General features: G+C 44.7%; 1 protein-coding gene and 1 pseudogene across 1 annotated transcript; one reads left to right on the top strand and one right to left on the bottom strand.

The window, feature by feature from the left end:
- PFD6 (prefoldin 6) lies at positions 1–27,892 on the top strand. Its single transcript, XM_086516493.1, has 5 exons — positions 1–217; positions 343–413; positions 490–614; positions 27,401–27,461; positions 27,537–27,892. Exons 1-5 carry the CDS (start codon positions 148–150, stop codon positions 27,591–27,593), a joined length of 384 nt encoding a protein of 127 aa, XP_086372619.1. The 5' UTR covers positions 1–147; the 3' UTR covers positions 27,594–27,892.
- On the bottom strand, positions 12,172–12,751 carry LOC147454596 (uncharacterized; annotated as a pseudogene).

Here is a 27,892-nt window from a genome sequence, read left to right on the forward strand (position 1 = left end):
TCTCTCTCTCTCTCTCTCGCGCGCGCGCGCGCGCTCGGAAAGAAATGGGTTCAAGTTGAGCAGAAAGAAACAGAAAGAAAGCAGTCTGATGGTGCTCCAGCTTTTACCTCTGGGGTTTTTGGCGTGAGGGTACAGTCTGCGTCAAAGATGTCATCCACAAAGGAGCTTCAGCAACAGTTGGAACTTCGTGCTTCCGCTCTCAACAAGCTTCAGAAAGGTCTTGTACATATCCGAGTTTGAAGTTTGAAGGAAAACAAGCATGATGACAGAAGAAGCTTGTTTAGGTCATGTCAACCATTAGTCTCCCTTTAATTACTTGTTCCCACTTTTTGCAAACTGCAGACATAGCTAAAAATCATCAAGTAAGACGCCAATATACGATCCAACAGGGGGAAAATGAAATGGTGCAGAAGGTACATCCTGTTCCCTTTCATTCTGAAATGAATTGTCTCAGAGAGTGGATGCATTGATCTCGTCCTTTTGTATTAGGAGCTCGAGTTGCTTGATGAAGACACAAATGTTTTTAAGCTTATTGGCCCAGTGCTTGTGAAACAAGACTTGGTGGAAGCCAAGGCAAATGTCAACAAGCGCATTGATTACATCACTGGAGAGTTGTATGTCCAATCTTTTCTCACATTCATGAAAGCTTTAACTCTTCGAATGCTGGTCAACTTTGTCTTTTATATAGTGATGGAAGGTTGAGCTTCATCATGAAGATATCCATGCCTGCAGTCCGCATGCACTGAGTGAATATTTTTGCATGCCTGTGAGTGTGGACAAATATGGTTTTGGAAACAAAGAAGCATGTTGATCTTTATCAGGATGTTCGTATTTTATGTTTCAGGTTTTCTATAAAAAGTTGAGAGTGTCGCATATAGCATCCAACATCTTAGTTTTTTTTTTGAACTCCTTAGATTGTTTAGGTAGAAGGTAATGCCTTCAGATCTTGAGTTACAACATCTTCAGACACTTGGTATTTGGTATGTAGCCAGAGGTCTGGGCTCCAATGTTTCTCTTTGAAGTTAGAGTGGAAGGGGTGATGTTGACACCAGATGGTCTACTACTTTTACACTCGGTTCAGGAGTGGTCTCTTGGAGCAATAAGTGGCTGCTCTCTTTCATTGAGGCGGAAGATTGTACTTCTTGTTAGTGAAACTTGCGAGCTGGTTGACAAGACTTTGAAGTCTTGTTTTCCCATAGTAGACTTTGATTCTCTAATTCGAACGACCGGAGTTGTGTAGCTATTGTAAGCAATCTGGTGTTCGGTTCTAGGATCAAGCATATTAGAGATGCAACATGATTTTGTTTAAAAGGTGGTGTTGGATGGTACTTGTTTCGATGTTGTAGTTCACTTCGATCATAAGGTCTTGTTGGATTGCGATGAATGAGTTGAAACCCCCACATCCTCAGCTCTTGGGTGACGTATTAATCCAAGAGAGCTGAAATAAGCGCAATGCAACTATTGAGGAAGAGGTGTACTGAGAAGTCTGCAACATAGTCTGAAATCAGAAAGCACATATCCAAACAAGTAGAGTATATGTTGAGAAATGCCATGACCAGATGATGGTATCCTAGGTTGCATTTCATGGTTGTTGTAAGCTAGATTGGTCTTGCATACGCAAATTAACCCATTTTGGTCCACTATTATTGTACAGGACCTTTATTAGTCAATTGACCATTCTTTGGTCAAGTTACCCAATTTTTAGATGGGGTAGCACATTTAACATTTGTCATGCCACGCCATTATTTTGATGATGTGCGAGCTATATGAGCCGACATCGGCCTTTAACTGAGTGCTCCTTGCTAGTGGATTCTAGGTCATTCATTTTAGTATACAAGTGATCCTTGCCCCCTCATTCCCATTCATCCAATTCTATGAGCATTCTCAAAAGTTATTGAGTTATTTGATCTTGTCTCTCTCTCTCTCTCTCTCTCTCACACACACACACACACACACACACACACAGGTGCAGTGGAATTGAAATGGTGAAGATTTAGGTTTTACACTTCCACAAATCCTTTACTTCATTTCCTTGCATTAGCGATTCCTTTTAGCTTGAATGGTGGTTCCTTTTACTTTTCCCTAAAGAGAGGGAATGAGAGTGCGGTGGAGATGTGTAGAGGAAGAGAGAAAGAGAGAGAAGAGGAGAATGGCATTCGATGGGGTCCCAACCAACCCTCTCAAGGCCCTCGACACCGTTGCCGATGTGGTATTTGCTTAAGATTGCGTAAATATAATGTACACAATGCATTATGCAATACCTCAAGTGCAGAATCTACTTACTCAAATTGGGAGTGTTGCTGCGGTAACTCCTCAAGACGAGGCACCTCTGGGGCTGATTTGATGCACCTTTGGATCCTTCTCGATGTGAGATTGCAGATGGCCACGAAGGGTAAGATCTGGGGCTAAATTGCTCTCTCGATGTGAGAGGAATGAAGGGCTGAAAACGCAGATCTCTATTGTGCCATATTGCTGTCCACCAAGCCCAACAAAATAAATCATAAATACTTTATTAATGAATTGGACCAAGTGGTCAATTTCTGGGTGAAATTGTCGCACATCTGCCACCCGGGGATCCGATCGACGCGGGAAATGGCTCATTGGATTCCTCCAACCTAAAACTACATGTACGTCATGCCTGATGCCCATCGGAAGAGTAATAACATCTATCAAAACGCGTGTACAAACAATTTATGCAGGAGGGTTTCAAAACTGGAAAACCTTATCTAATGTACTCGTCCGGACACGCAAGTTCTGGGAATAGGCTCACAAAATCGTCGGTCTTAATCCTCCTAGGATTCTAGACACTCGTATCTAGGAAGAAGGGAAAATTGGCTCTGGAAGTCGATAAAGCATGTCCATGTGGCACAGAGAGCCATATGCACGTAACGTCCCTTACTGCTTAAGGTGTGGTACGGGTATCGAGCTGCATGGCCTCCTTGTATGAGGCTAGCAAATCCGAGTAGTGGGCTAACAATTTCTGGTCCACCCAAGCGGCATCATGTGTCCCTCGATCCTTGAATTTGAGGAAATGCTGCTTTACTTCCTTCTTATTGCCAAACTGAAATTGAAGCATTGGAAAATGCTTCGGCTTGATGACTTTGATTGGAACAATGATCTCCGGTGGGTCTTCTTTTGGATTGGTCCTTGTGGCGGCAGCTCGTCAGGTCCACTTTGAAAACTCGCTGTGCCTTTTGTAGATGCTCCAAAGGAACGGCCACGTGATGTCTCGGCTTTCGGAATTTGACCAATTTGGGTGAAACTGTCGCACATCTGATCGATGCAGGGAATGGCTCGTTGGATTCCTCTAACCTAAAACTAGATGCACGTCATGCCAGATGCCAACGGTAGTGTAATAACATTTGTCAAAATGTGTGTACAAACCATTTATGCAAGAGGGTTCCAAAACTGGAAAACCTAATGTAATGGACTCGTCCGACATGCAGGTCGTGCGAACAGGCTCACAAAATTGCCGGTCCTAATCCTCCCAGGATTCTAGACACACCTATCTGGGAAGAAGGGGAAAACTAGCTCTGGAAGTCGATGAAGCATGTCCACGTGGCACACAGAGCTATGTGCACGTGACACTCTCTCTCTGAGTGTTTATCTGTTCTCTCTCCATTTCTTCATGGAAGAAGACCGAGGATTGCTTGGAGATCCTACAACCCTCTTCGGGAGGCTTGTAGGAGAGGTTTCATCACGGCAAGCCCTTAGTTTCAAGGGATTTTTCTAGGGCAACAATGTGAATTCATAGAAACTAGCACGTCTTAAAGATACAAGGTTTTTATGAGCTAAGAGTGAATGTCTGCAACATTCTCTCTATGTGGAACCATGCGTATATGTCATTTGATTGATGCAGTAGTTGCAATGATGGTCAATATGCTTTCTTGAGTTCTGTTTGACAGGTATAAGCAAGATTACTCTTCTCTAAGAGGGACAAGGCCTCTAGTCCAAAATGCAATTGAAACAGAGTGTGTTGGGTTGTTGCTTTGAATGCTGTGCGATAAGCACAAGTAGTTCCTAGGATAGCACAAACCCAAGATGTGGGGTGCAGATGACACTTTTCACAAAATGATGATGTGGCATGTCCAACTGATGGATATGATGGATGGATAAAATGACTTTTTATAAGCTGTCCCAACTTATGGGGGTTTCGTTTGATGGGGATACAATGAAATAAAAAAAAGAAGGTGAGGACGTAGAAGAGATTTTTGTAAATTCCGTTGATGTGGCAGGCTGTTTGGATGGCCCACGAATCGCGCTGACAGTAGTTGACGTGGCAGCGTACGGATTTTCCGTGAATTGCGTTGGCTGCTGGGAGGGCTAGCTTTTGGGCCTGGTTGCTTTTAGAACTGAAGCTTTTCATGTACTGCTTTTGGAAGGCCATGGGTCTATAAATATGTAACTAGGGTCTCTTCCTCTCTCAGATTTGCCTAGGAGCATTGAGCAGAGAGACTTTGTACTTTGCTCAAGCATTAATATAAAAATACATATCAAAAGGGGTGCCAGACTCTGGGGCCAATACATCTGGGCATGGAACTACGCGGGCGGTGTTGTCTCTCTATTGAATTGTGATAAAGTGTGTGAAGTGTTTTAAAGTAGTTTGTCAAGTGTCGTGCCAGATTCTCGACTTGGGGTGTCGAAGTTCGTTGCAGTGGTATCAAAACTCAATCGATTTTCCTTCTACGAAGAATTCGATCCCTTCTATCGTGATACACATGGATTCAGTCGACGAATCCCGCAAGGAGCAAACTGTTGCACCTGACCAATCAGGTTCACGAGACAACAGGAAGAAGATTTAAATGGACGACGACCACCTTCTGTTGGTTCAGAAGGAGAGTATGGGCCACCTCGTCCCACGAAGCATGAACGAATGGAGATGCAGCGTTAACAGCAGGTTGATGACTGTGCTCGACAGATGCTCCAGTATTTTAAAAATCCCTAGTTCACGACATTTCTGACCAAGCACCCGATTGTGGCGTACAACCATCGACTCACCTTTGGAGCCCGCTCTAAAGAAAACACCTGCTCCACGGGTGTACACTGAAAATAAACTTGACGACGTAGTCGAGAGACGAGTCAACTGGCTCTTGAAGACCGAGACCAAGAAGCCCTAATCTTCTTTGATGGAGGAGCCAAGGCCAACTTTATTTCACTAGAATTGGCGGCAAGACTTGGAATTACGCCCAAGGAAATGGAGCCACAGGCCGAGACTGTTCTAGCGGCACCTGGACGGGATGTTGCCATTACACCTGTCATTGGCAAACTTTGTTTGCACATAATGTTCAGGCATGTTCAAAACAACACTCAATGTAAGTTATCATGCATGATTTACTTTGTGTGTGCGCGCTACACGTGTGCCTTAGGTAGATTCCATCCGTTCCATACACTAGTATCCATCTATATGTTTCTTCGCAAAAAGGTAAGGGAATATACTCCTTTATGCCTTTCAAGCATGTCAATGGCCATTCATACTTCCCCCCTTAGGGATAGAAGTATGTCTAGTCATCATGGTTTCGTAAACACAAGAACACGTGTCCCGTTATGTAATTATTAAATCGGAAAGACAACATAGGTAATCTTTCATAGATTTCTTGATTTGTGTACAAAAGCTAATGACGCTCTACCCAAGACTTTGACAAATAAGTAAAATAAATACCTAAAGCCAAAATAAATATTGGGATGACATTGGGGTAGTCACTTGAGATGTTGTAACTTTAACGCCCTCTCTGCTCATCGTGGACTCATGGAGGAAGGCCAAGTCGATGAAGAAGCTACCATGGACACCCCAACAGAAGGCCTTGGACTCTTGGATACACCTCGGTTATGCTACCCCCAACTTTTTACCTTAGAAGAATGCCATCTTGACCACTGTTTGCCTCTTAGAAAATTGAACGGTAGAGCACACTATGTTCATAATCCCCATTCGTGGACTGTGAAACATCATGCCCAAAATTGCCTAGACAATGGATGTTGAAACACACCTTGTACATAATCCGACCAATAACAATGGATTGGTGTACACATCTACAGTGTTTTTATACGTCGCGTTGGTTCCTTTCCAGATGCATGTGCCTTGAACTCCGACCCACGAGTTCAAACACCGACAACTTGAACTCCAAAACGTGGGTCCAAATTATTTGTAAGGAGCTTCATTTTCCGCTCACAAGCCTCTCCCTGGCTGAAGCTAGTTGCGGCAACTGCCACCTGACTAGAAAGTTGGTGTCGTCGCCACTATGGTGGCCACCACGTGTACCATGCCGATCTTCTTTGTCAAATCTTGATCACTGTATCTTTGTCAAGCTTGCCTCTGCCTTTGTCCTCTTGTGAGTTCTTGTTTTGCCTTTGGCTTCTGTAACAAACTTGGACACTCCAAGTCAAGATTCTACCGCGACGCAGCAGAGATCCACTTCAAAATAGTTCACAGTTCACAATTGATTCGACACGGCCCGACGGAGTTTTGTGCCTAGAGATGTTGGCCCCAAAGAGTGGCGCCCCTTTCGGTGTTTCTTTTTATATTAATCTTTGAGCAAAGTACAACTCCCGCGGGTGCTCTTTCTCAAACTCTGCGTCTAGATGCTCTGCCGAGGGAGCCCCCCTTGGGTTTCTTATAAAGGTTACAAGGGTTGCTAAAAGCAGAGCCCCAAAAGCTTCAAAATCAAAAGCTTCCACTTAAAAGCATTTAAAAATAAAGCAAATCCTCTCACAAGCCTAATAAAGCAACTCAAAGTTAAAGCAATTTTCCCCAAAAGTAGCCTGGTGTAGAATTTCCAGCATGCCTTGCGTAGAAACAGCAAGCCGTACAGCTCTCGAGATTTGTGCCGTAAAACGCGGAATTCTGTACAGCATGACACGTCAATACTTGGTGTCCATACACTGCTGCCACGTGTCACGTGACACATCCAACCCTATGTGTCCGTGGACAAGCTACAGTATGACCAGGTTTCAGTCAGTCAAGTCAGTCTAGAATAGGAAGTGCTTTGGCACTTTTGTGAGTCTGTTCGCAGACCGTGCATGTCCAGTCACTTAGATTAGATGCATATCCTTCGGTTGCACACAGCATGATCATCAGCATTCCCATCAAAATCCATCAAGGAAATTTTCCAGTGCATTAAACCTATTTCCCCTATTTTTGACATTTTTCACTTATTATTTTTAAGTGACTTTTGTTGGAAAGTAGGTAGGGCAATTTTGCTAAGATAATTTAAAAGCAAACCAGAGTTAGCACTTTTTGGCAGAAGAGGCAGCAGGAGCACTCGCTCAACAGGCAACTTCTCAACAGAACCCCCAAGAGGCCTAGCATTTTTGCATCATAGCAGAAGGCTAGCATTTTTGGACCAGATCAGCTAGCGTTTTTGCTCTTGCAGATTGTTGGCGATGCAAACCAAGCAGAAAACCCCAGCGTTAGTAGATTCTCCACAGCCTGACCATTTTCAGCCCTAGCGTTGTTGCATCTGCAAGGCACTTCAGCGTTTTTGCAGATCTTCGCGACGGAATCCCCACAAGCATCAGCGTTTTCAGTTTTCAGCTGTCAAACTCCACAGTAGAACCCCCGAACCTCGAAGATCTCACCTTCCCGCAGCAGTTCCTCGCCACACGGTCATATTCCACAAGGTTTATAGATTCAGCCCGGAAAACGCAGATTTCAGCATCTGCGTTTTCAGCGCGTCGTCGTCGTATCGTCATCATCGACATCGTCACCGACATAGAGTCATAATTCAGCAGATAAAGATTTGCAGATTCCAGCCATTAGCATTTTCAGATTTCAACCCGTCTCGTCATCGTTCTCATCGTCGCCGACATCGTCGGCAAGTCCAAGCATTGTAGAGATTGTGCAATCAATAGTAGACCTCTCTCGCCATAGAGAGTAGGGCCTTCGGAGGAGGGTTTGACAACATTCTGGTGTCGTATTCTTCTCTCTCTATCTCTTAGTCTCATACACCTTCACGCACAGTGTCCATTCACTTTGTTTGTCCATTGCACTCTCTTATTAAAGAACGGAAGGCTCTCCCTTCCCTAAGTAAAAGGAACCTTGAGCACAGTTCGGAGCACTCATCTTGAGCAAAGTTCATCATTCCTTCCGCAACACCTTACACCACGTCAGTCCTTTTGCAAGAATTCCGGGACTGCTAGAGTGTGAATGTGTGTACTGTTGGCTGCCCCGTCATTGGTTTGTGACATACCCCCCTCTTGAAAGCATTTTAATCGCCCTCGATTACGCCAACAAAACAGACAAAGGCCATAAACTGTCTTAGTAGACACTGACTGTTAGTACCGACGCACTAGGAACAACACATCTAGCACATGTACCAATCGACAGTCACATCACAGGACATCACTTGACATCACAGGACATCACATGACAAATCACATCCAAAATTCATTCGGATCTCAGACCATGATTAATCGGCAACGTATTTAGTAATCGCATCTAGATCCACTCGGGACCTCATAGATGCCCTATTAACTAATCCTTATTGCAATCACGTTATCGAGATCTTTTAGATCGAAATGCTGCAGTCATTTCGTCTATCGGTCCTGCATTTCAACAAGTCAATAACAAGTCAGTATCGGGAATTCCAATTCATAAAGCTATATAGCAGAATACTGTCAGCTCACAGTATCCCTGAAACTCAAAAGAGACATCAGTGACTTTAGTATCCAAAATCGGGGCAATTTGTTGACAAAGGAGTGGAGCAAATCCCCTCTTGTGCATACCCACTGCACCAAATTCCGCCCAGCTGAGTTTGGGGTTCCATTTATAATAGACTATGCTGAACCAAATGCTTCAAGGTAAAGATTCACAATCTGAGGAGTATCTGCCAGGTCCTCCTTCTCCATTCACTTCGCATCCAATGCGGAGTAGGTCTTGAATTTAACAAAGAACCGTCTTATCGCTTTACCTTCTATCTTTTTGTGCCAATATCTGTTCTGGAACAAGTATTTGCTCGTCTTTGTCCACTTCGGGTCGCTCATCTTGCTTCCCATCGTCGGGCACATCGCCTTTTAAAAGGCTTCAAGAGACTCGCATGAAAACATTGTGAAGTCTCCTAGTGTCAGACACCTTCCCTTTTCCTGAGATTTCTGCAAAGCCTTCCGGACCAAGTCCAAGTCCCTCGTGTTCAAAGAAAAATCTTATCTTTCGTGCTAAGGAAGGGTGGAACCTTTGTAGCAAATTCAATAATCTTAAATGGCACCTTCCCTATCAAAGGGTTAATCGTGTTTCTGTAGGCATATTCCACCAAAGGTAAAAACCCTTTTCCCATGAAGTCTTTAGACTTCAACAAATCCAGTACCACTGAATTAGCAACCTCTGATTTCCCGTCAGTCTGCGGGTGGAACGATGACGAGAACTGCAACCGCGTGCCAATGTTCTCCCAAATAGCCTTCCAAAACAAACTCGTGAATTTGGGGTCTCTGTCGGAGACAATCGTCTCAAGCATGCCATGTAATCTGAATATCTGGGCAATAAACAATCGTGCCCATGCTGTTTTTTTTTGGGAGTCAAAAATGAAATCCATTGCAATACTTTTGCGGGTGGGTATGGGTAAAGGCTGTAACAATCCCTGTGCTTTATGCCTGTCAAAACTTGACCTTCTGCGTACAAAATCGTCCACGTCCTTCTTGAGTCTCGGCCAAACAAAAGTATCTCTCCACACCTTTCAAGGTGGTAACAATGCCGCGGTGACCCGTAATAGGTGGACAATGGCATTCGGTTTAGAACCTTTTCCTTCAACGGATGTGTAACGCACAACATCGTTTTCTTCATCAAGTAGCCATTCTGAATGGAATATTTCGCTACTACCTCCCCATTCTGTATTCAACTGAATACATCTACAAAACTCTGTATCTGTGGCATATTGACCGACCATATCCTCGAAGCTTCTATGATGTATCGCGGAAATAGCCAGAACCAACGGCTTCCGGGACAAAGTATCTGCCACCAATTTCTTCTGTCCCTGCACATGGACAATCCGGAAGTAAAAGTGTGACCAGATGTTTGCCCACGCATTTGCTTTTCCGATAGCTGCTTCTATGACAAGTAGCGTAAACTCCAACCATCTGTGAAAACCGTAAAATCGGCTCCGAGTAGGTATTGTCGCCACTGAGTAAGAGCATGGATAATTACCAAAAGCTCTCTCTAGATCTATACTGTCAATTCCGGCTTTGAAAACAATCGGCTCTCATAGGCAATGACATGGCCTTCATGCATTAAGACTGCATCCAGACTACGACCACAAGTATCACAATATACTTCAAACGACTTCTCTGTGGGTGTCACCAGCGTGTGACTACTATCTATCCTTTTTGTTGATTTCTTTCTTATTATTTATTTACTTTCACTTTTTGGAAACACCCCTCGGGAAATCTAACTGCCCTGCATTGCATAGCTAGTGTGGAACTGTCCAGAGGGAGTCCAGGCCTGAGGGCAAGAGAGCACTAAGGTTGGACAAGGACTATGGTTAGCCAAGTGGGGTCATTGACTAGCCAAAGTGGAATCCTTTGCTACAGAGGCTACATTTCAATTCTGGGTGTGGCCACAGTGTACAAAGAGGGTCGGATGACCTAGAAAGATACAATGGCAGCATCTCCTAAAATTTAGGGAACTGCTATTTTGGGACCTGAAAATGTGTTGATGTCATTACCTCCGGAATGACAAGGGGAACATTTTCTTACTCTGCCATGAAGTCAACTGGGCAACCGGTTGGGATATTTTTAGACGGCAACCCCGAAACGGGAAAATGCTTATAAATGTGCCAAGTGGCACCTTCGGGTGCACTTGCCTCATGCAACAAGAAGTGGCGCTGAATTTAGGAGGGGGAGAGCCTCATTTTCAGTTTTTGTCACAGGTTAAGAGCTATGGAGTGCTTGCTTTCCCTCTTATGCACAGTGCGGTGCCAGGAGTGATGCCCTGCATGCTACGCACTGCCCTCTCTCTCCCCTTTGGCAGTATGTTATGCCCCTCTAGTGGGCTCTTCATTTGACCAATGTATAGTTGTGTGGGTTCATGCGCGATTGCCGAGGCAAGAGCCTCTTGCACAGGTACTGGATTAGCTAGCGGCTAATCCCCCCGCAGGTACAGGTGAATTTGGAGAGGTTTCACGCCAGAAATCTCGTCCGATTCAAAGGGCAAGTAGCCCTACAGGTGCGGGAGCTCGAGGACTTGCTACGGATGCAACCGGCACGCAAAACGGAGCCCGAAACAGTAAATTACAGCCTGCTGTGTATTTTTGCAGGTTTAGGGTTTTGGCCCTAAACGGACCCTAATACCCCCAGGAGGTTCGGGGACGCAAGGGGACCGCTGTTTAGGTGATCTGGCGCATTTTCAGGGCTGAAAACAGAGAATTCAGCGTGCTGCAGATTCTCGCCAAGTTTTGCAAAGTGCCCGCATGCGTCGGGAAAGTCATTCAATGCGTGGGAATACTGACTGTGAAGTGTCCTAGTACAGTTATGTTGCCGAAATCGGGCTGGAACAGTGGAAATTCAGCCGAGTTTGTGCGGGGCAGCTTGTAGGGAACCACAGCGTTTATTCCCTCTTTTGAACAATAAAGAAATACCGAAAGGGGCGCCTAAGTTAGGGGCCAATCTGGTGTCTGTCTACTCATACAGGTGCAATCTAGCAGCCTGTATCCCTCTCCCCTTTGTTGTGTCTTGAAAGTACAGGTAAAATAGACGACTAATAATGGGTGAAAGCTAAATCAAGGTTTGAAGTAAAGTGTACCGCCCTTTTGGATTGAACAGGCCGGTTACAGTGGGTCCCCACGAGAAAGGGACTCCTTTCTGTGTCAACATAGGCAAAGGGGTAAGCAACCTCTGCAAACTTTCTGATGAACCGCCGGTGGTAAGAACATAAGCCCAAGAAGCTTCGAACTTCATGGACATTCTTCAAATCGGGCCAATCATTAACAATGCAATGCTTAAAATGAACATATTGATCATAAAACTTAATGACTCAAGACTCAATACTCAATGATAAAACCAATGACCATAAATCATAAAACCAAGTAACAACTACAAACATCATGTCCATGGCATCAGCCAGAAGTCGGCATATACCATACAAAGCGAATCAAGATCCAAAACAAAGTACTGTGAAATACTACAATGCCATAATAACAATAAAAGTCTGTTGCAGCCTGTCCTCCAAAGCATGCACTAAGACATGCAGCCTCAAAAGTCTGTGTCAGATGCGGAAGATGAATCGTCGGTAGAGAGCAAGCCCCCATCATCAAGGACATTGCCCTCCTCATCAAACTCAGGGTCAGGCTCAACATATGTCAAACTCTGGTACAAGCACCTCTGCACCGCAAGCCTCCTCAGGCATGTCAGCAATCTCTGCATGGATGAGCCGGACAGCTTCATTCGCTCGCGTGTGATTGGAGCGAATAGGAAGCTTCCCCTTGCGAATACTCTCTCGTCTCACAGTGTCTGGATCTGGAGTCACCGTGCGTAGAGGAAGGCTAAGAGCTTGTGCACGTGATCTAGTCACACGACGATCTACGCTCTCAAGCTCTCTATGCAGCTCTCTGAGAATCTACTCCTGCTCGTCTCTGATCTGTCGGTCGACCTCCTCTGGTCTAGGATCATCTACCATTTTCAGCTCTGTTGCATCCACTTGTTGAGGAGTAAAATAAAGTGTAAATGGCTTATTTATGGCATATGCTTGCAGCTTGAGTCTAAAGTGGCCAACATCGAGATAATTTACCTGTTTGGGTTGCCCCAAAGAATGGTAACTCCGCACGAGCCTCATGTTAACTCTGCAATACACCAACTTCTCCAACTGAGAAGTGCTAAGGCGATTTCAAATCTTCATGTGTATGAGAGAGTAAGCACTCCAATTGTACTCACATGCTCCAGCAGAGCAATCCTGCTCAGTGCTCAACTGTGTGACATAAAAACACGTTTCATGCAGATGAAACCCCGAAACCACGAAACCTATGAAACGTTTTGCCGAAACGCATGAAACGGACATGCATTTTTTTATGAAAAGTTTAAAATTGGGGCTTTTTTTTCCATTTTTTTGAGGTCTAGCTTTAGTTAACAGATGATTGTGGTCCCTAAAACTTATGGTTTGTACTTTGCTAAATGAATCAATGATGCATCAGTTATGATTCATGAAACTAGTGGCTGTGTTTTAACTTTCATCAATACTGAACATCTCTTTGATCGTGCTCGCTTGAAGTCGCTTCTAAGCAGTGAGCAGTGAGCACGTCTCTCTCTCTCTCTTTCTTGTGGACATTAAAGTCTAGAGTCACGTGTGCTACATTGTAACGAAACGTTTCATGTCACACTGGTGCTCAAGCAAGAGCGCAATCATCAATGCACACAAAATTAGGAGAGTTAAAAGTAATATAAAGATGAAGTTGTTAAAAGTAGTATATACAATGGAATCATTAATTGTAGGATGCTAACCTGAGAAAGGTTATGAAGAGCAAGGCGTGAGAGGTTGGGAAGACCAACTCTCCCATACGAGTGCCACCACGTCAAAGGATACTTTGTGGCTTCCTTCCTCAAAGAAACTGCTCTCGTGAAAGAAGCGCCGATGCGCTGATGCCATTCATGTAGTTGGTGAATTCCTTGTCTATCCCAACCTGATCATCCTCAAAAACATGAGCCCAACATACCCTGATTGTTTTGTGCTGAGCAAGGTCTCACTCCATAGCTTTGGCGACCTGTAGAGAGGATGAAGCATGGCAGCCATCGCATGTATGGGACGGCTCATGAAAGTCCAGCGGCTCTCAACACATCCCAATAAATCTAGCGGCTCTCAACACATCCCAATAAATCTGATCGGCTGAAATATCAAAACAACTTGTCAATACAAGTTAGACTTGATGATTAAAACAGATAACCATTAGAACATGAGGAACCCCTTACCGATCAAGAGTCAACAGGGAGCATTTGGAAATGTGGTCTTTCATCTGCATAAACAGATGATAGACTAGTCCCAAGGTCGATCCCTCCATATGCGTCAATCGAAGGAGGACGTAGACTGGCTTGAGTGCCACTGAAAGAGCGTGCACTTCCTGCCAAAAGCTCTCATCAAGGATCTGTCTCTGCAAGTATTTTCTGATTCATCCCGCGGTCTTGACATGTCTCGCCATTTTGGATCCACCACTGTCTGGAGTAGTGGATCTCTAAGTTTGTAGAGCCTTTGTAAAACCAAGTAAATGTAGGCAAACCTAGTTTTTGAAGGTCGCACCATATCCAAAGTGCTATGGTTGCGGAAGATAGCACGAGCCTGATGTTTCTTGCGAAAGAATGTGGTGACCTTGACTACACCTGCAACTATGGGCTGCACCCATGAAAGTTTGCCAATATCCTCCATGAGCAAATCCAAACAATGTGCAGCACATGGAGTCCACACTATGCCAAGAAACTGTTGCTCGACCATAAATCCCATTGCCTTGCAATTAGCTGCATTATCTGTCACCACTTGCACAACATTCTCCTTGCCAACCTCCTCTATGGTTGTTTTGATGTGACCAAATATAAACTCAGCCGTGATCTTTTCCCTTGCTTTCCCTGCATCCACAGCACGCAAGAAATAGGTGCCCAAAGTAGAAGACACTAGGATATTGATTATGTGTCATCTGCGTATGTCGGCCCAACCATTTGAGATAATGGTGCATCCAAACTCCTTCCATCTAGCTTTCACAGGCGTAAGTGCCTTGTCAATTAAGGCCTTCTGTTCACCTAACATAGTGGTGCGCATCTTGGTGTAATCAAGACCTGTCCATGTCTCAGTAGGCCCAACCTGTGCAATGGCTTTTACCATTCTTTTCCACTGATCTGTGCGCAAAACATTGAAAGATATGTTGCACTCAATAAGAGTGCGACATATCTCCATCTCTGCCACCCTCTTTGAGCCAAGCTTGAGAAGAGATGCGACTAGGCAAAGTGGTCTGCGTTGGTGTTTCGGATGTACCTTTTTCACGTGGCAAGGAATCCTCATCTTCACCGCCAACACGTGCCCTCTTCCTGGAAGTAGGGGGTTGCATGGAGGCCGAACCTCCTCCCACCCCTGTCTCCGTACCTAAAGTCTTCATCTCTCCAACAAAAGCATCATGTAAAGCATCCTGTGTACTGGGAGCACCTCTCAAACCAGGAGCACCAACAGGAAAATACTCTTCAATAAGCTGCTCCCTCAAAGGTGGTGGTATTTTCTCACATGCACCAATCTGATCAGTGCCGATGCCCGTCAAGTGCTTTTTGACTCGCGTAATAGTGCTGGTGTACTGGTCCCCACAATACTTGCATTGCCATAAGCGTGTGCCGGAACCTTGCTGAGAAGTGGTCGTGATGATGCTCAACACATTGGTGTGGAGCGACGAGTTGGGGTTGGTTTTACGCGGCATAATGAATTCTGCACATTGCAAATGCAAAAGAGTGCACACACGAGGAGTATGGAGTGCATGGTGGCAGAAGCAGTACCTTTTCACGAGCGTAGCTCGGCTCTGTAGGTCTCTGTGCACTTCTCTGTAACACAACAGAGAGTCTTTGATAATACTGGCCGATTAAAAAAGCCTAAGGCTCTCTCCCCTTCACCCTATTATTGCAATCTGAAAGCGCCTCTAGCGTGAGTGGTCCGTGGAGAAAACGCCCATTTTTTTTTCTTGCCGTACTGTACCGTACGGAACGTACTGTATCGTACGGAAACGTTGAGTATGTACGTACGAATTCCACCTTGTGCCACGTTCCTCAGTTGCTTTCGAACTCTTTGGCCTTTCTTCATCCTGTTCTTTTGGTGCCTTTTTAGGGCACTTCGCGGAGATATGCCCAGTTTCCCCGCATTCAAAACACTTCCCCTTTTTGATGTAGCTGATCCTCTCTTGAAGAGTGAGCTGGGGTCGTGCATCCTTTTCTTTCTTTTCTAAGGTGCTCTTCTTCTTTCTACTTTTATTTTTAGAAGTCTGTTCAGTTCTCCGTGTCATGATCTCATCTGTGGGGTAAGTCAAATTGTCTGAATGAATGGCAAAACCCCGTTTCGCATGACTCATCAGTTCTTGGATAGAATCTAACTTTTGTTCTAAGCAGTGATCCCGGATCTCTGTAGGAAGTCCTAAGGTAAACCGCTCAATCTGTTCTTTAAACGAGATCTTCTTAAATGAAGAAGTTGGTAGAAAAGAGCTCCAGAATCTCTCGCGATATGCGTCCAATGTATCTTTCTTGGTCATCCGAAGATGGTTCCAAGCAGTTCGTATGTCGCGCTCGTACTCTCGAGTCAGCCATGAAGAAATAAAAAGTCTTTTAAATTTCAGCCATTTAAGTGGCGCTTTCTTGTTAAATAGAAGAGTAGACCATCAAGTAAGAGGTAGCTCTCCGAATCTTGGAGTGCTCTCAGTAATGTGCTCCAGAGAAAGCTATGTTAAACTAATTCTCGGACTTTCTTGCTTTTATCTTTCAGAAAGTCATACTGGTTGGCTTTATAAAAATTCTTCTTCCTTGCATAAAATCTGCTGTCGTCGGAGTCCGAACTATCCGAAGACGAGTCCTCTATAGAATTGTCCGAAACTAGGCGAGATTTATACTTCTTTGCCTTTTTCTTGCCCTTTCCGAAGCGTTGCTTTTTGCTTCGCTTTTTCCCTTTTTTTGTCTTCTTCGCTCGAGTCAGAAGAGCTAGAAGAATTGCAAAAGAAGAAGAAGAAGAAAAAGAAGAACTGGATACTCCTTCAAATCGCACACGCTTCTTCTGCTTTCTTGCTGAGGCAAAAGTAGATTGACGACCCAAATAACCCGGGAAGTCAGTTCCTTTCTTCTGCTTTTTGTCGTGCTTTTTGCTTTTGTTTTACGCGTCAAAAAGCTGGTTAATCCGTGTATCAACCACCTCGTCTAATTCTTGCTCTGTAAACGATAAAGCAACTCAAAGTTAAAGCAATTTTCCCCAAAAGCAGCCTGGCATAGAATTTCCAGCATGCCTTGCGTAGAAAAAAAGCAGGCCGTACAGCTCCCGGGATTTGCGCCGCAAAACGCGGAATTCTGTACAACATGACACGTCAGCACTTGGTGTCCGTACATTGTTGCCATGTCAGCCCTTCTGTGGGAATTCCGGGACTGCGAGAGTGTGAGTGTGTGTATTGTTGGCTGCCACGTCACTGGTTTGTGACAGTTTCGCATTCTTGAGCCAAATGAAATGTCTTCGCGTATTTATAAGAACGGCTCTTGGACCTTGTGGGTACTGAGGCAGCTAAATGAGCACTCGCCCAACGGTTCTCATCAAGCTTGCCTTGGACTTTCTTTTGTTTGAGATTCGAACCTTGCCTTGGGTGTTACAATTCTGAGGCAAATGCCTTGAAAACCTAGTACATGCGGAGGCGGCTAAGTTAATACTAGTCAATCCACTTTCCATAACCTTCAGTTGGTGTTGGTCGTAGTTGATGCCAAAGTTATAGGGAAACGAGCCCTTGCTTATGCCTTTACATTGTTTCAATAGGCACTGCATAGTAGCTCCAAAATGGCCCTCTACACCTTGCATAGCAGCCGTGTGTGTCCTCAACAATAGGCCGAAACCCTAGCCTTCAAGACGCTCTAAAAAACGTTGGCCAAAATTGTGGCATGTGGAGACCCTTACAACTTGCGTTTCAAAACTCCTTTGCTGCATTTCAATCCGGAATCGTGTGTCTCAAAATGTTGTCGATCGCAGATTCTTTTCATCGAGCTTTGATATTGTGTGAAAGTTGACGATACTGAAGCGTAGAGCAATGGGCAAAATACACTAGTGAGAGAAAAGAGCGTGTGACAAGTCAGTGACGTGGCACCACCAAATTCAGACCAATGGAATAGATCTCGGGTGAGGGACCTAAAGCCTAGTAAAGAGGAAGAAATAGAAGAATTCCCAACTTATGAAGTCATGCTGAGAGGCCCAAATTAGGATTAATAATCCTAACCTTCAACCAACTTATAGAACCTTGGCCGAGGGGCATTCTATTCTATTGCGAGGAGAAGTAGAGAAGGTCCCCTCGACTTGTACATTTGCGAATTAATAATAAAGACATTTCGAAAGGTGCGCGAGTCTTTGGGGCAAGTGTCGTCTAGGGGTGGACCTCCGCCAGTCAATGTCCCGCGTGGATTCTCTCTCTCTCTCTCTCTCTGTCTCTCTACAATATTTTTGAAGCACTAAAAGTGTTGCCAAGTGTGTAGATTGCAGTTATCTCTGTGTTTCCGTCGGATCCGCTTCACAAAGGTACAACTCCATTAGGGTCCAACCCTCTTGAGACTCTGCGTCCAGGTGCTCTCTGAGAGTGGCCCTTTTGGCACTTATAAACAATACAAGGGATCCATTCACGTGCACATGGCTGTGTGTGCCACGTGGACATGCTACATCGACCTCTAGAGCCAATTTTCCCCTTCTTCCTAGATAAGAGTGTCTAGAATCCTAGGAGAAATAGTACTGGCAATTTTGTGAGCCTGTTTGTAGGACCTGCATGTCTGGACGAGTCCATTAGATTAGGTTTCCAGTTTTGGAACCCTCTTGCATAAATGGTTTGTACACGTGTTTTGATAGATGTTATTACACTACGGTGGGCATCTGACATGACGTGCATATAGTTTTAGGTTAGAGGAATCCAACGAGCCATTCCCGGCGTCGATCGGATTCGCGGGTGGGCAGATGTGCGATAGTTTCACGAAATTGGAACCCCGGCCTCATTTAGTAAAAATCCTTTCTATGAATTATTTGTTGGGTTTGGTGGACAGTTTGCCTTACCTGGCCCTTAGCAGATTTGTATGTCAAAAACTGGGCCTATAAAGGGAGCATTGAGCCTAGCCTTGTGAAGCAAAGGAGAGCAACCAGCCCAGCGTTTTTGCTCAGAGCTGCAACCAGCAATCAGCCTGAGCATTTTGCCTAAAAACGTCAGACCAGCATAGCACTTGCAGATTTTCAGGAGATCAGCGAGCGTTTTCAGATTTCAGCCCTGTTTTGTGGCGGGAAACGGCGTGGATCTGCATTTGCTCTCTTCCCGTTGCGGTCCGGTACATGGAGCCTGTCACAAACTGGTGACGTGGCTGCCCGGTACACACATCCTCCCCGCAATGTACAGGCCGGAAATGATCCGAAATGCTGACGTGGCTGGCTGTACGGCAGCCCGGGAAATTGCGGCGCCAATTGCGGAAAAGCTGACACTTGGCAGGCTGTATGGACATCCGCTTTTTGCGGCGCTTTTGGTGGACAATTCTACGGCAGCTTTTGGGGCAGATTTAAGCTACGCAAGTTGCAAGAGAGAAAAAAAGCTTTTGCTTTATTTTACCAATAAGCCTTGTGAGAGGAAAATTGGAGTTGCTTTAAATTTTAAAAGAACTTTTGATTTTCAGCTTTTGGGCTCTGCTTTTAGCATCCCTTGTAAACCTTTATATTGGTAGCTTGGGCTCTCACTTCTCAGAGCATCTGGACGCAGAGTCTGAGAGTGAGTCCCGACTACTCGCTTGTACTTTGAGTTGCAGATTAATACAAAAAGAAATACTGAAAGGAATGCCAGTCTTTGGGGCCAATATCTCTAGGCACGGAACTCCACCGAGCCAGTGTCGAATCAATTGTAAACTGTGAACTGTTTTGAAGTGATTATTTGTGGTGTCGCGGTGGAAATCCGATCCTTTTTTTCGCGGCACTTATGGCTTCAGGCAAAGATCAATCGACTTCCTCTGCATCTGGAGATGCGGGAAGAGATCACAACGAAGATTCACGCGAGGAGTATGGCCCGCCTCGGCCTACTCAGGCGGAGCTCGAAGAGATGGAGCGTCAACAATTGATCGGCGATGCAACAAAGATGATGCTTAATTTTGCGAAGGACCCAAAATTTGCAAAATATATGAGCGAGACCTCTTTCGATGAGGTGCACTCACAATGGCGGCAGACCACAGAGCCACCCCTCAAACCGGGTCTCAAGAAACCTCCTACTCCTAGGATGTACACAGAGCAAGAATTAGAAGAGGTTGTTGATGCACGAATTGCTCAGCTTTTTGACGCGCAGAACAAAGCTAAAAAGCACGACAAAAAGCAAAAAAAAGGCACCGACTTCTCGGGTTATTTGGGTCGTCTCAGTCTACATTTGAATCGGCAAAAGCAGAAAAAGCGTGTTCGATTTGAAGGAGTACCCAATTCTTCTTCTTCTGACAGTTCTTCTAGCTCATCTGACTCGAGCGAAGAAGACAGAAAATGCAAAAAGCGAAGCAAAAAGCAAAGGTTCGGAAAGGGCAAGAAAAAGGCAAAGAAGTCTAAATCTCGCCCCGTGGTTGACAGTTCTACAGAGGACTCGTCTTCAGATAGTTCGGACTCTGACGACAATAGCTTTTATGCAAAGAAGAAGAATTTTTATAAAGCCAACCAGTATGACTTTCTGGAAGACAAAAGCAAGAATGTAAGAGAGTTGAAGGAAGGTGGACAGTCAATAAAATTTGACACATTTTTTGGTTATAGAGATGCTTCGAAGGCTTTGTCTTTTATACAGCAGTTTGACATCGCTTTCTCTGGAGGGCGTTACTCAGAGCACTCTAAGATTCGGAGAGCTGCCTCTTACTATAAGGGGAATGCTCGAACTTGGTGGTCCACCCTTCTATTAAACAAGACAAGGCCAGTTAAATGGTTGAAATTCAAGAGGCTTTTTATTTCTTCTTGGCTGACTCGAGAGTATGAACGCGACATACGAACTGCTTGGAACCATCTTCGGATGATAAAGAAGGATACAATGGACGCTTATTGCAGAGATTCTGGAGCTCTTTTCTACCCGTCTCTTCATTTAAGAAGATCTCGTTCAAGGAACAGATTGAGCGGTTCACCTTGGGTCTTCCTACAGAGATCTGAGATCATTGCTTAGAACAAAAGTCAGCTTCCATTCAGGAGTTTATGAGTCATGCGAAACGGGGTTTTGCCATTCACTCGGGCAGTTTGACCTACCCCACATATGAAATCATGACGCAAAGAGACTTCGACAAATGAAAGTAGAAAGAGGAAGAGCAATCCGGAAAAGAAAGAAAAGGATGCACGACCCAAACTCACTCTTCAAGAGAGGGCTCGCTACATCAAGGAGGGGAGGTGCTTTGGATGCGGGGAAACTGGGCATATCTCCGCGAAGTGCCCTAAAAAGGCACAAAAAGAACAGAACGACAAGGATGACGAAAGGTCTGAGAGTTCGAGAGCAGCTGAGGACCGTGGCAAAAAAAGCAAGATGAAAACAGGACTGGTTTTAGATTGCGTGGGTACTGATCCCAGCTGAAATCTAGTCTTTTCAGCTAGTCTGTTTGTTTACTCGATCTTTTTGAAAGAGTTGATCATGAGGATAGGACAAATATGTTTGAACTTGATAAAGAACGCTAAGATTTTCTCCACACTCATGTCGATTGCTTCTCAGAGGGCCTGCCAGGCGAGCTACCACTGGCTTGTCCTGAAGATCATACCATTGATCCGATACCTGGAAGCACACCACCGAACCGGCCACCTTATCGTGTGAGCTGAGCCCAAAACGAAGAGATTATGAACCAAGTGAAAGACCTCTTGGAAAAGGGTCTTGTCCAGCCTAGTACTTCACCTACTGCTCTCCAGTGTTGTTGGTTTTGAAGAAAGACGTATCTTGGAGAATGTGCATCGATTATAGAGCTCTCAACAAAATCACCATCAAGATCATATTTTCGATTCCTAGAATCGATGATATACTTGACCGACTTTAGAGATCCTCGTGCTTTAGCAGGATCGACTCGAAAAGTGGATATCAGCAGATCCGAATCGCGTCAAGAGACGTCTACAAGACAGCCTTTCGGACGACTTTTGGGTTATTTGAGTTTTTGGTGATGCCTTTTGGCCTAACCAATGCTCCTGCGACATTTAATTGGATAATGGACAGAATTTTTCGAGAGTATAGACTATTTGTTGGCACTTTCTTTGCCGATATCATTGTTTTCTCCAAGGATGAGGCGGAACATAGAGGACATCTGCTTCAGTTCTTTCAGGCGTTACGAGATCACAAGTTAGTGATTAATGCAAAGAAAAGTGAATTTTTCCTACCAGAGATACACTTTTTGGGACACATTGTGTCAGTAGCAGGAGTGTAGATGGATCCGGCCAAGATAGAGACTATCCGTGATTGGCCCGATTTGAAGAATGTCCATGAAGTTAGAAGCTTCTTGGGATTGTGTTCGTACTACAGGCGGTTCATTAGGAAGTTTGCAGAGGTTGCTTCCCCTTTGCATATCTTGACACAAAAAGGAGTCCCTTTCTCGTGGGGACCCACAGAGGTGACTGCCTTTCAGACAATGAAAGAGAAATTGACTACGGGACCAGTTTGGCTTTGCCGTACTTGCAGAAGTCCTTTGAAGTATATTGTGATGCTTGTGGTCGTAGTTTGGGTGCGGTCTGCAAGAAGGCCATGTCATTGCCTACGAGAGCCGATTGTTCTCAAGGCTGGAATTGACAGCACTGATTTATGAGAAAGAGCTTTTGGCGGTTATCCATGCTCTTACTCAGTGGCGGCATTACCTACTCGGAGCGGATTGTACTGTCTTCACAGACCATCAGAGTTTACGCTATTTCTTGTCACAGAAGCAGCTATCGGAAAAGCAGATGCGGTGGGCGAACATCTTGTCACAATTTCACTTCCAGATTGTCCATGTGCAGGGACATAAGAATATGGTGGCAGATGCTTTGTCTCGGAAGTTGTTGGTTCTGGTTATTTCTGTGATACACCATAGGAGCTTCGAGGATATGGTCGATCAGTATGCCACAGATACAAATTTTGTAGACATTTTCACACAGATACGGGATGGGGAGACATTAGCGGGATATTCCATTCGGGATGGCTACTTGATGAGGAAAACATGTTGTGCGTTACATAGCCATTGAGGGAAAAGGTTATGACCGAATGCCACTGTCCGCCTTTTACGGGTCACCGCGGCATTGCTACCACCTTGAAAGGGGTAGAGAGATACTTCTTTTGGCCGAGACTCAAGAAGGATGTGGACGAGTTTGTGCGCAGTTGCTTGGTATGCCAGAAGGTCAAGTTTGACAAGCATAAAGCATAGGGATTGTTACAGCCTTTGCCCATACCCACCTGCCCCTGGGAAAGTATTGCAATGTATTTCATTTTTGATCTCCCGAGAACACAGAGTAGTCACGATGGTATTTGGACTGTTATTGACAGATTTAGCAAGCATGCTCATTTCATACCAATGAAGAAAACAGTCAAGCCGGATCACTTAGCGAGACTGTTTGTGGCCCAGATCTTTAGATTACATGGCATGCCTGAGACGATTGTCTTCGATAGGAACCCCACATTTACGAGTTTGTTTTGGAAGGCAATTTGGGAGAACATTGGCATGCGGTTGCAGTTCTCGTCATCGTTCCACCCGCAGACTGACGGGCAATCGGAGATTGCCAATTCAGTAGTTTTAGGTTTATTGAAGTCTTATATCTCGGATCAGAAGACTCAATGGGAAAAGTATCTACCTTTGGTGGAATTTGCTTACAATAACACGATACATTCTTCGACGGGGAAGGTGCTATTTGAGATTATTTGAAGGTGTTGCGAAGGTTCCACCCTTCCTAAGCATGAAAGATAAGATTTTTGAAGCCGATGAGTACACGCGCGACTTGGACACGGCTTTTGTCAAGGTCCGCGAGGCTTTGCAGAAATCTCAAGAAAGACAGAAAAAGGCAGCAGATCGCCATCGTCGCGATCTGAAATTGAAGGAGAATGATTGGGTTTTGAGAAGGCGCCTGAGAAAGAAAAAGGGAAAGGAGAGGCTTTTTCCAAAGCTTAGTATGAGATACTACGGACCTTTCCAGATCTCCGAAAAGATAAATGATGTCTCCTTTCGACTGAAACTGCCTGGCACTTGGAGGATTCACAATGCATTTCATGTGAGTCTCTTGAAACCTTTAAAGGTGATGTGCCCGAAGATGGGGAGCCTGATGAGCAACCCGAAGTGAAAGAAAACGAGGAGATCTTTGTTCCTGAACAGATTTTGGCACGTAAGGACAAAAAGAATAAGGGTAAAGTAAGAAGGCGGTTCTTGGTTAAATTCAAGAACTATTCTGCATTGGATGCGAAATGGATGGAGGAGGAGGACCTAGCAGATTCTCCTCAGATTGTGAAACTTTACCTTGAAGCTTTTGGTTTAGCATAGTCTACTCCAAATGGAACCCCGAATTCAGCTTGGCCGGATATCTGGTGGAGTTACTCCACTCCTTTGTCAACAGATGCCTCGATTTTTGAATACTAGAGTCACTGATGTCTCTTTGAGCTTCAGGGATACTGAGAGCTGACAGTATTCTGCTATATGACTTTATGAAATGGAATTCCAGAAAATATGAAACTGACTTGTTCTTGACTTGTTTAAGTGCAGGAACAGATAGACGAAATGACTGCAGCATTTTGGTCTGAATGATCTCAATAGACATGGTTGCAATAGAAATTAGTCAATCGGGCATCTATGAGGTATTGAGTGGATCTAGATGCGATTGCTAATTGCATTGCCGGTAAATCATGGACTGAGATCCGAATGAATGTTGAATGTGATTTGTCATGTGATGTCGTATGATGTCAAGTGATGTCCTGTGACATTGTGTGATGTGACTGTCGATTGGTTCATGTGCTAGATGTGTGTTCCTAGTGCATTGGTACTAACAGTCAGTGTTTGCTAAGATAGTTTATGGCTTGTGTCTGTTTTGCAGGCGTAATCGAGGGCGATTACAATGCTTTCAAGAGGGGGGTATGTCACAAACTGGCGACGTGGTTGCCCGGTACACACACATTCTCCCCGCAATGTACAGGCTGGAAATGATCCCAAATGCTGATGTGGCTGGCTGTACGGCAGCCCCGGAAATTGTGGCGCCATTGCGGAAAAGCTGACACGTGGCAGGCTGTACGGACACCCGCTTTTTGCGGCGCTTTTGGCGGGCAGTTCTACGGCAGCTTTTGGGGCAGATTTAAGCTACGCAAGTTGCAGGAGAGAAAAAAAGCTTTTGCTTTATTTTACCAATAAGCGTGAGAGGAAAATTGGAGTTGCTTTAAATTTTAAAAGAGCTTTTGATTTTCAGCTTTTGGGCTTTGCTTTTAGCATCCCTTGTAAACCTTTATATTGGTAGCTTGGGCTCTCACGTATTAGAGCATCTGGATGCAGAGTCTGAGAGTGAATAATTCTGGCTCCTCGCTTGTACTGTGAGTTGCAGATTAATACAAAAAGAAATATCGAAAGGGGCGCCAGTCTTTGGGGCCAATATCTCTAGGCATGGAACTCCGCCGGGCCAGTGTCGAATCAATTGTGAACTGTGAACACTAAGTGATTATTTGTGGTGTCGCAGTAGATTCTCAACTTGGAGTGTCCAAGTCTGTTACAGAGCCCTTCCCTCGGCCATTCCCTCGTTGGCATCGAGTGTTCACATTGCTGTCCATCATCGGCATCGTCGAGATGTGCATTTTCAGCCCTGCTTTACGTGAGAGATTCGCTGCTTTTTACGCTCCAAATCTGCATTTTTGTAGCCAGCTCTGAACCCTCCAATCCTCTCACATCGGGAGTGCAAATCAGCCCTAGATCTACCCGTTGGTGGCCATCCGCAATCCCACATCGAGAAGGATCCAAAGGTGCATGCAATTGGCCTCGTGGGTGCCACGCCATCCGCAATCCCACATCGAGAAGGATCCAAAGGTGCATGCAATTGGCCTCGGAGGTGCCCCGTCCTTGTGAGTTGCTGCTGCGATAGCCATCAGTCGAGTCAATAGAGTCTGCACTTGAGGTATTGCATGTGTGTACATTCCATTTATGCAATCTAAAGAAAATACCACATAGCAACGGTGTGGGGGCCCTTGAGAGGGTTGGTTGGGACCCCATTGTGTGTCATTCTCCTCTTCTCTCTCTCTCTCTCTCTCTCTCTCTCTCTCTCTCTCCACATCTCTATTGCACTCTCTCATTCCCTCTCTTCGGGGAAAGGTAAAAGGAACCATCATTCAAGCTAAAAGGAATCACTAACGCAAGGAAAGGAAGTAAAGGATTTGTGGAAGTGCAAAACCTAGATCTTCACCATTTCAATTCCGTTGCACCTAACAAATGCTCTGACAGATGTACAAAAGCAGAGCCCCAAAAGCATTACCCCTAAAAGCGTTGGGTCCCAAAAGCATCACCCCCAAAAGCAATGGGTCCCAAAAGCATCTGCTCCCAGAAGCATGCAACAAAGGCTGCCAGGACCAGCTAGCACAAATGGCCAAAAACTGTACAGCAATGCCATGTCAGCATGGTCAACGGAATTTTTGGAAGTCCCAATCGCCCTCATGCTTTTGCTATTTTTTAAGGGTTTAGGCCCCTCGGCTGGTGTTTGTAAGTTGGTTGGGTTAGGTTTTTATTTAAAAACCCTAACCCCTTCTGTTTAGGCCTCTCGGCCACACATTGTGGGTTCAGATCTTCTTGTCCTCTCGGCCAGTTTCTTCTAGTTGGGCACGCCACGTCATCATTTTGTGACAATACATCTTCCTGCTTCTTCAGAGATGAAGCTATGAGTTGATTGAGAATCAATCATAACTACAATGGGTATGTCTCTAAGCTTTCCAAAAGCTTCCATGATTGCCTTACTTTAGCATTAGTACTACATTCAAGAACTTAGATGTCAGTAATAGTAGCCACCTTTGGTTTGGTTGGCTCCTCTGCTTTTGTCTTGTTATTCTTCTTGCACTCCCATGCCATGTGTCCTTTGCCATCGCATTGGAAACACCTTCCTCGGTTCATCTCTCGATTTCTTGCTTGTTGTAGGCTACTCTTTCTTGCTCGGGTTGATCTTTATAACTTGATGGTTTAGAAGATGTTTAAGGCTTCTTTCCTCGAGTCTCATCAGTATTTGCTTTCTTTGATGAACCTTCATTTGTTGAAGAACTCTTTCACTTCAACATCGACTTCATATCATAAGCTTCCGTGTTCAAGGCCGACTCCATTCAATCCTTCAAAGTTACCTTTCGTGAGACATGCATAAGAGGCTTCAAAAGTGGATGTAGACCGCCTTCAAATTTGCGGATAACTTCGTCTTCGTTACATTGAAATATTGGGAAGCCTTGAGATATGTATCTCAAAAGTGGTCATACACATTATTGGTGTACATTCCATTTATGCAATCTAAAGCAAATACCACATCGGTAGCGGTTTGGGGGGTCCTTGAGAGGGTTGGTTGGGGCCCCATTGGTGCATCTCTCTCTCTCTCTCTCTCTCTCTCCCTCATTTCTCTGACTCGTTGAAGTCACTAAATGGAACTATCAATAGAACAAAGTTTTGATTTCTTGATTCTACCTATTCTCTCAATTCAGTTGCAAATGACATGGTGTTAAGACTGTTTTTTAATTCTGGTTGTTCTTTATTTTTGGTTTTTGTTGAGGGTGCATTCTTTTGCTTTACCGTGTGATTAAGGGTCAGTTTACTGCATGCCCTGTTACAGAAGGCGTTTGGACAGCGTTCTGAAAGGTATGGAAGAGCAGCAAAATACCAAGAAAGATGAGGTCTGTATGTCTTCTTTAAGCTGATCACGTTGTCGTTGTTTCTGTTTCTGAAAGTGTTAGGTTTGCCTTGATCAGGTAATCAAGCTTCAGCAGCGAATTCAGGCCCTTCAGCCTGGAAAGGCAAGAGCTTGAGTCTTCCAGTGACGGAGGAGGGAGAGCAGCCTAGGCCCCTCTATAGAAGAGTATTTCTATCATGATCCTTTTGTGAGGATTGCCGATTCTGCAAACGCGTCGTGTGCAGAGTCCGATTGAGAAGAATCGAGAACTATTATGACTATCTTTTTCCAGAGATGTATGTTCTTGGCTTAGATTTTGCATTAAATCATTGTTTAGGGCTGTTTCTTAAAATCCTCTCAACTTGCCTTCCAAAGGCCTTCATGCTTATCTGGTTTAATCATGTATGATTTGGAGTAAGATTTCGGCTTTTTGCA

Source organism: Adiantum capillus-veneris, chromosome 7, assembly GCF_014529385.1.
Source record: "Adiantum capillus-veneris isolate H3 chromosome 7, ASM1452938v2, whole genome shotgun sequence".
Lineage (NCBI taxonomy): Eukaryota > Viridiplantae > Streptophyta > Polypodiopsida > Polypodiales > Pteridaceae > Adiantum > Adiantum capillus-veneris.

Excerpts from the sequence above, each read along its gene's own strand:
- PFD6 (XM_086516493.1), top strand. The coding sequence starts at position 148 with ATGTCATCCACAAAGGAGCTTCAGCAACAGTTGGAACTTCGTGCTTCC. Across the intron at positions 218-342 it reads TCTCAACAAGCTTCAGAAAG|ACATAGCTAAAAATCATCAA; the intron begins GTCTTGTACATA and ends TGCAAACTGCAG. Across the intron at positions 27,462-27,536 it reads AAAATACCAAGAAAGATGAG|GTAATCAAGCTTCAGCAGCG; the intron begins GTCTGTATGTCT and ends TGCCTTGATCAG.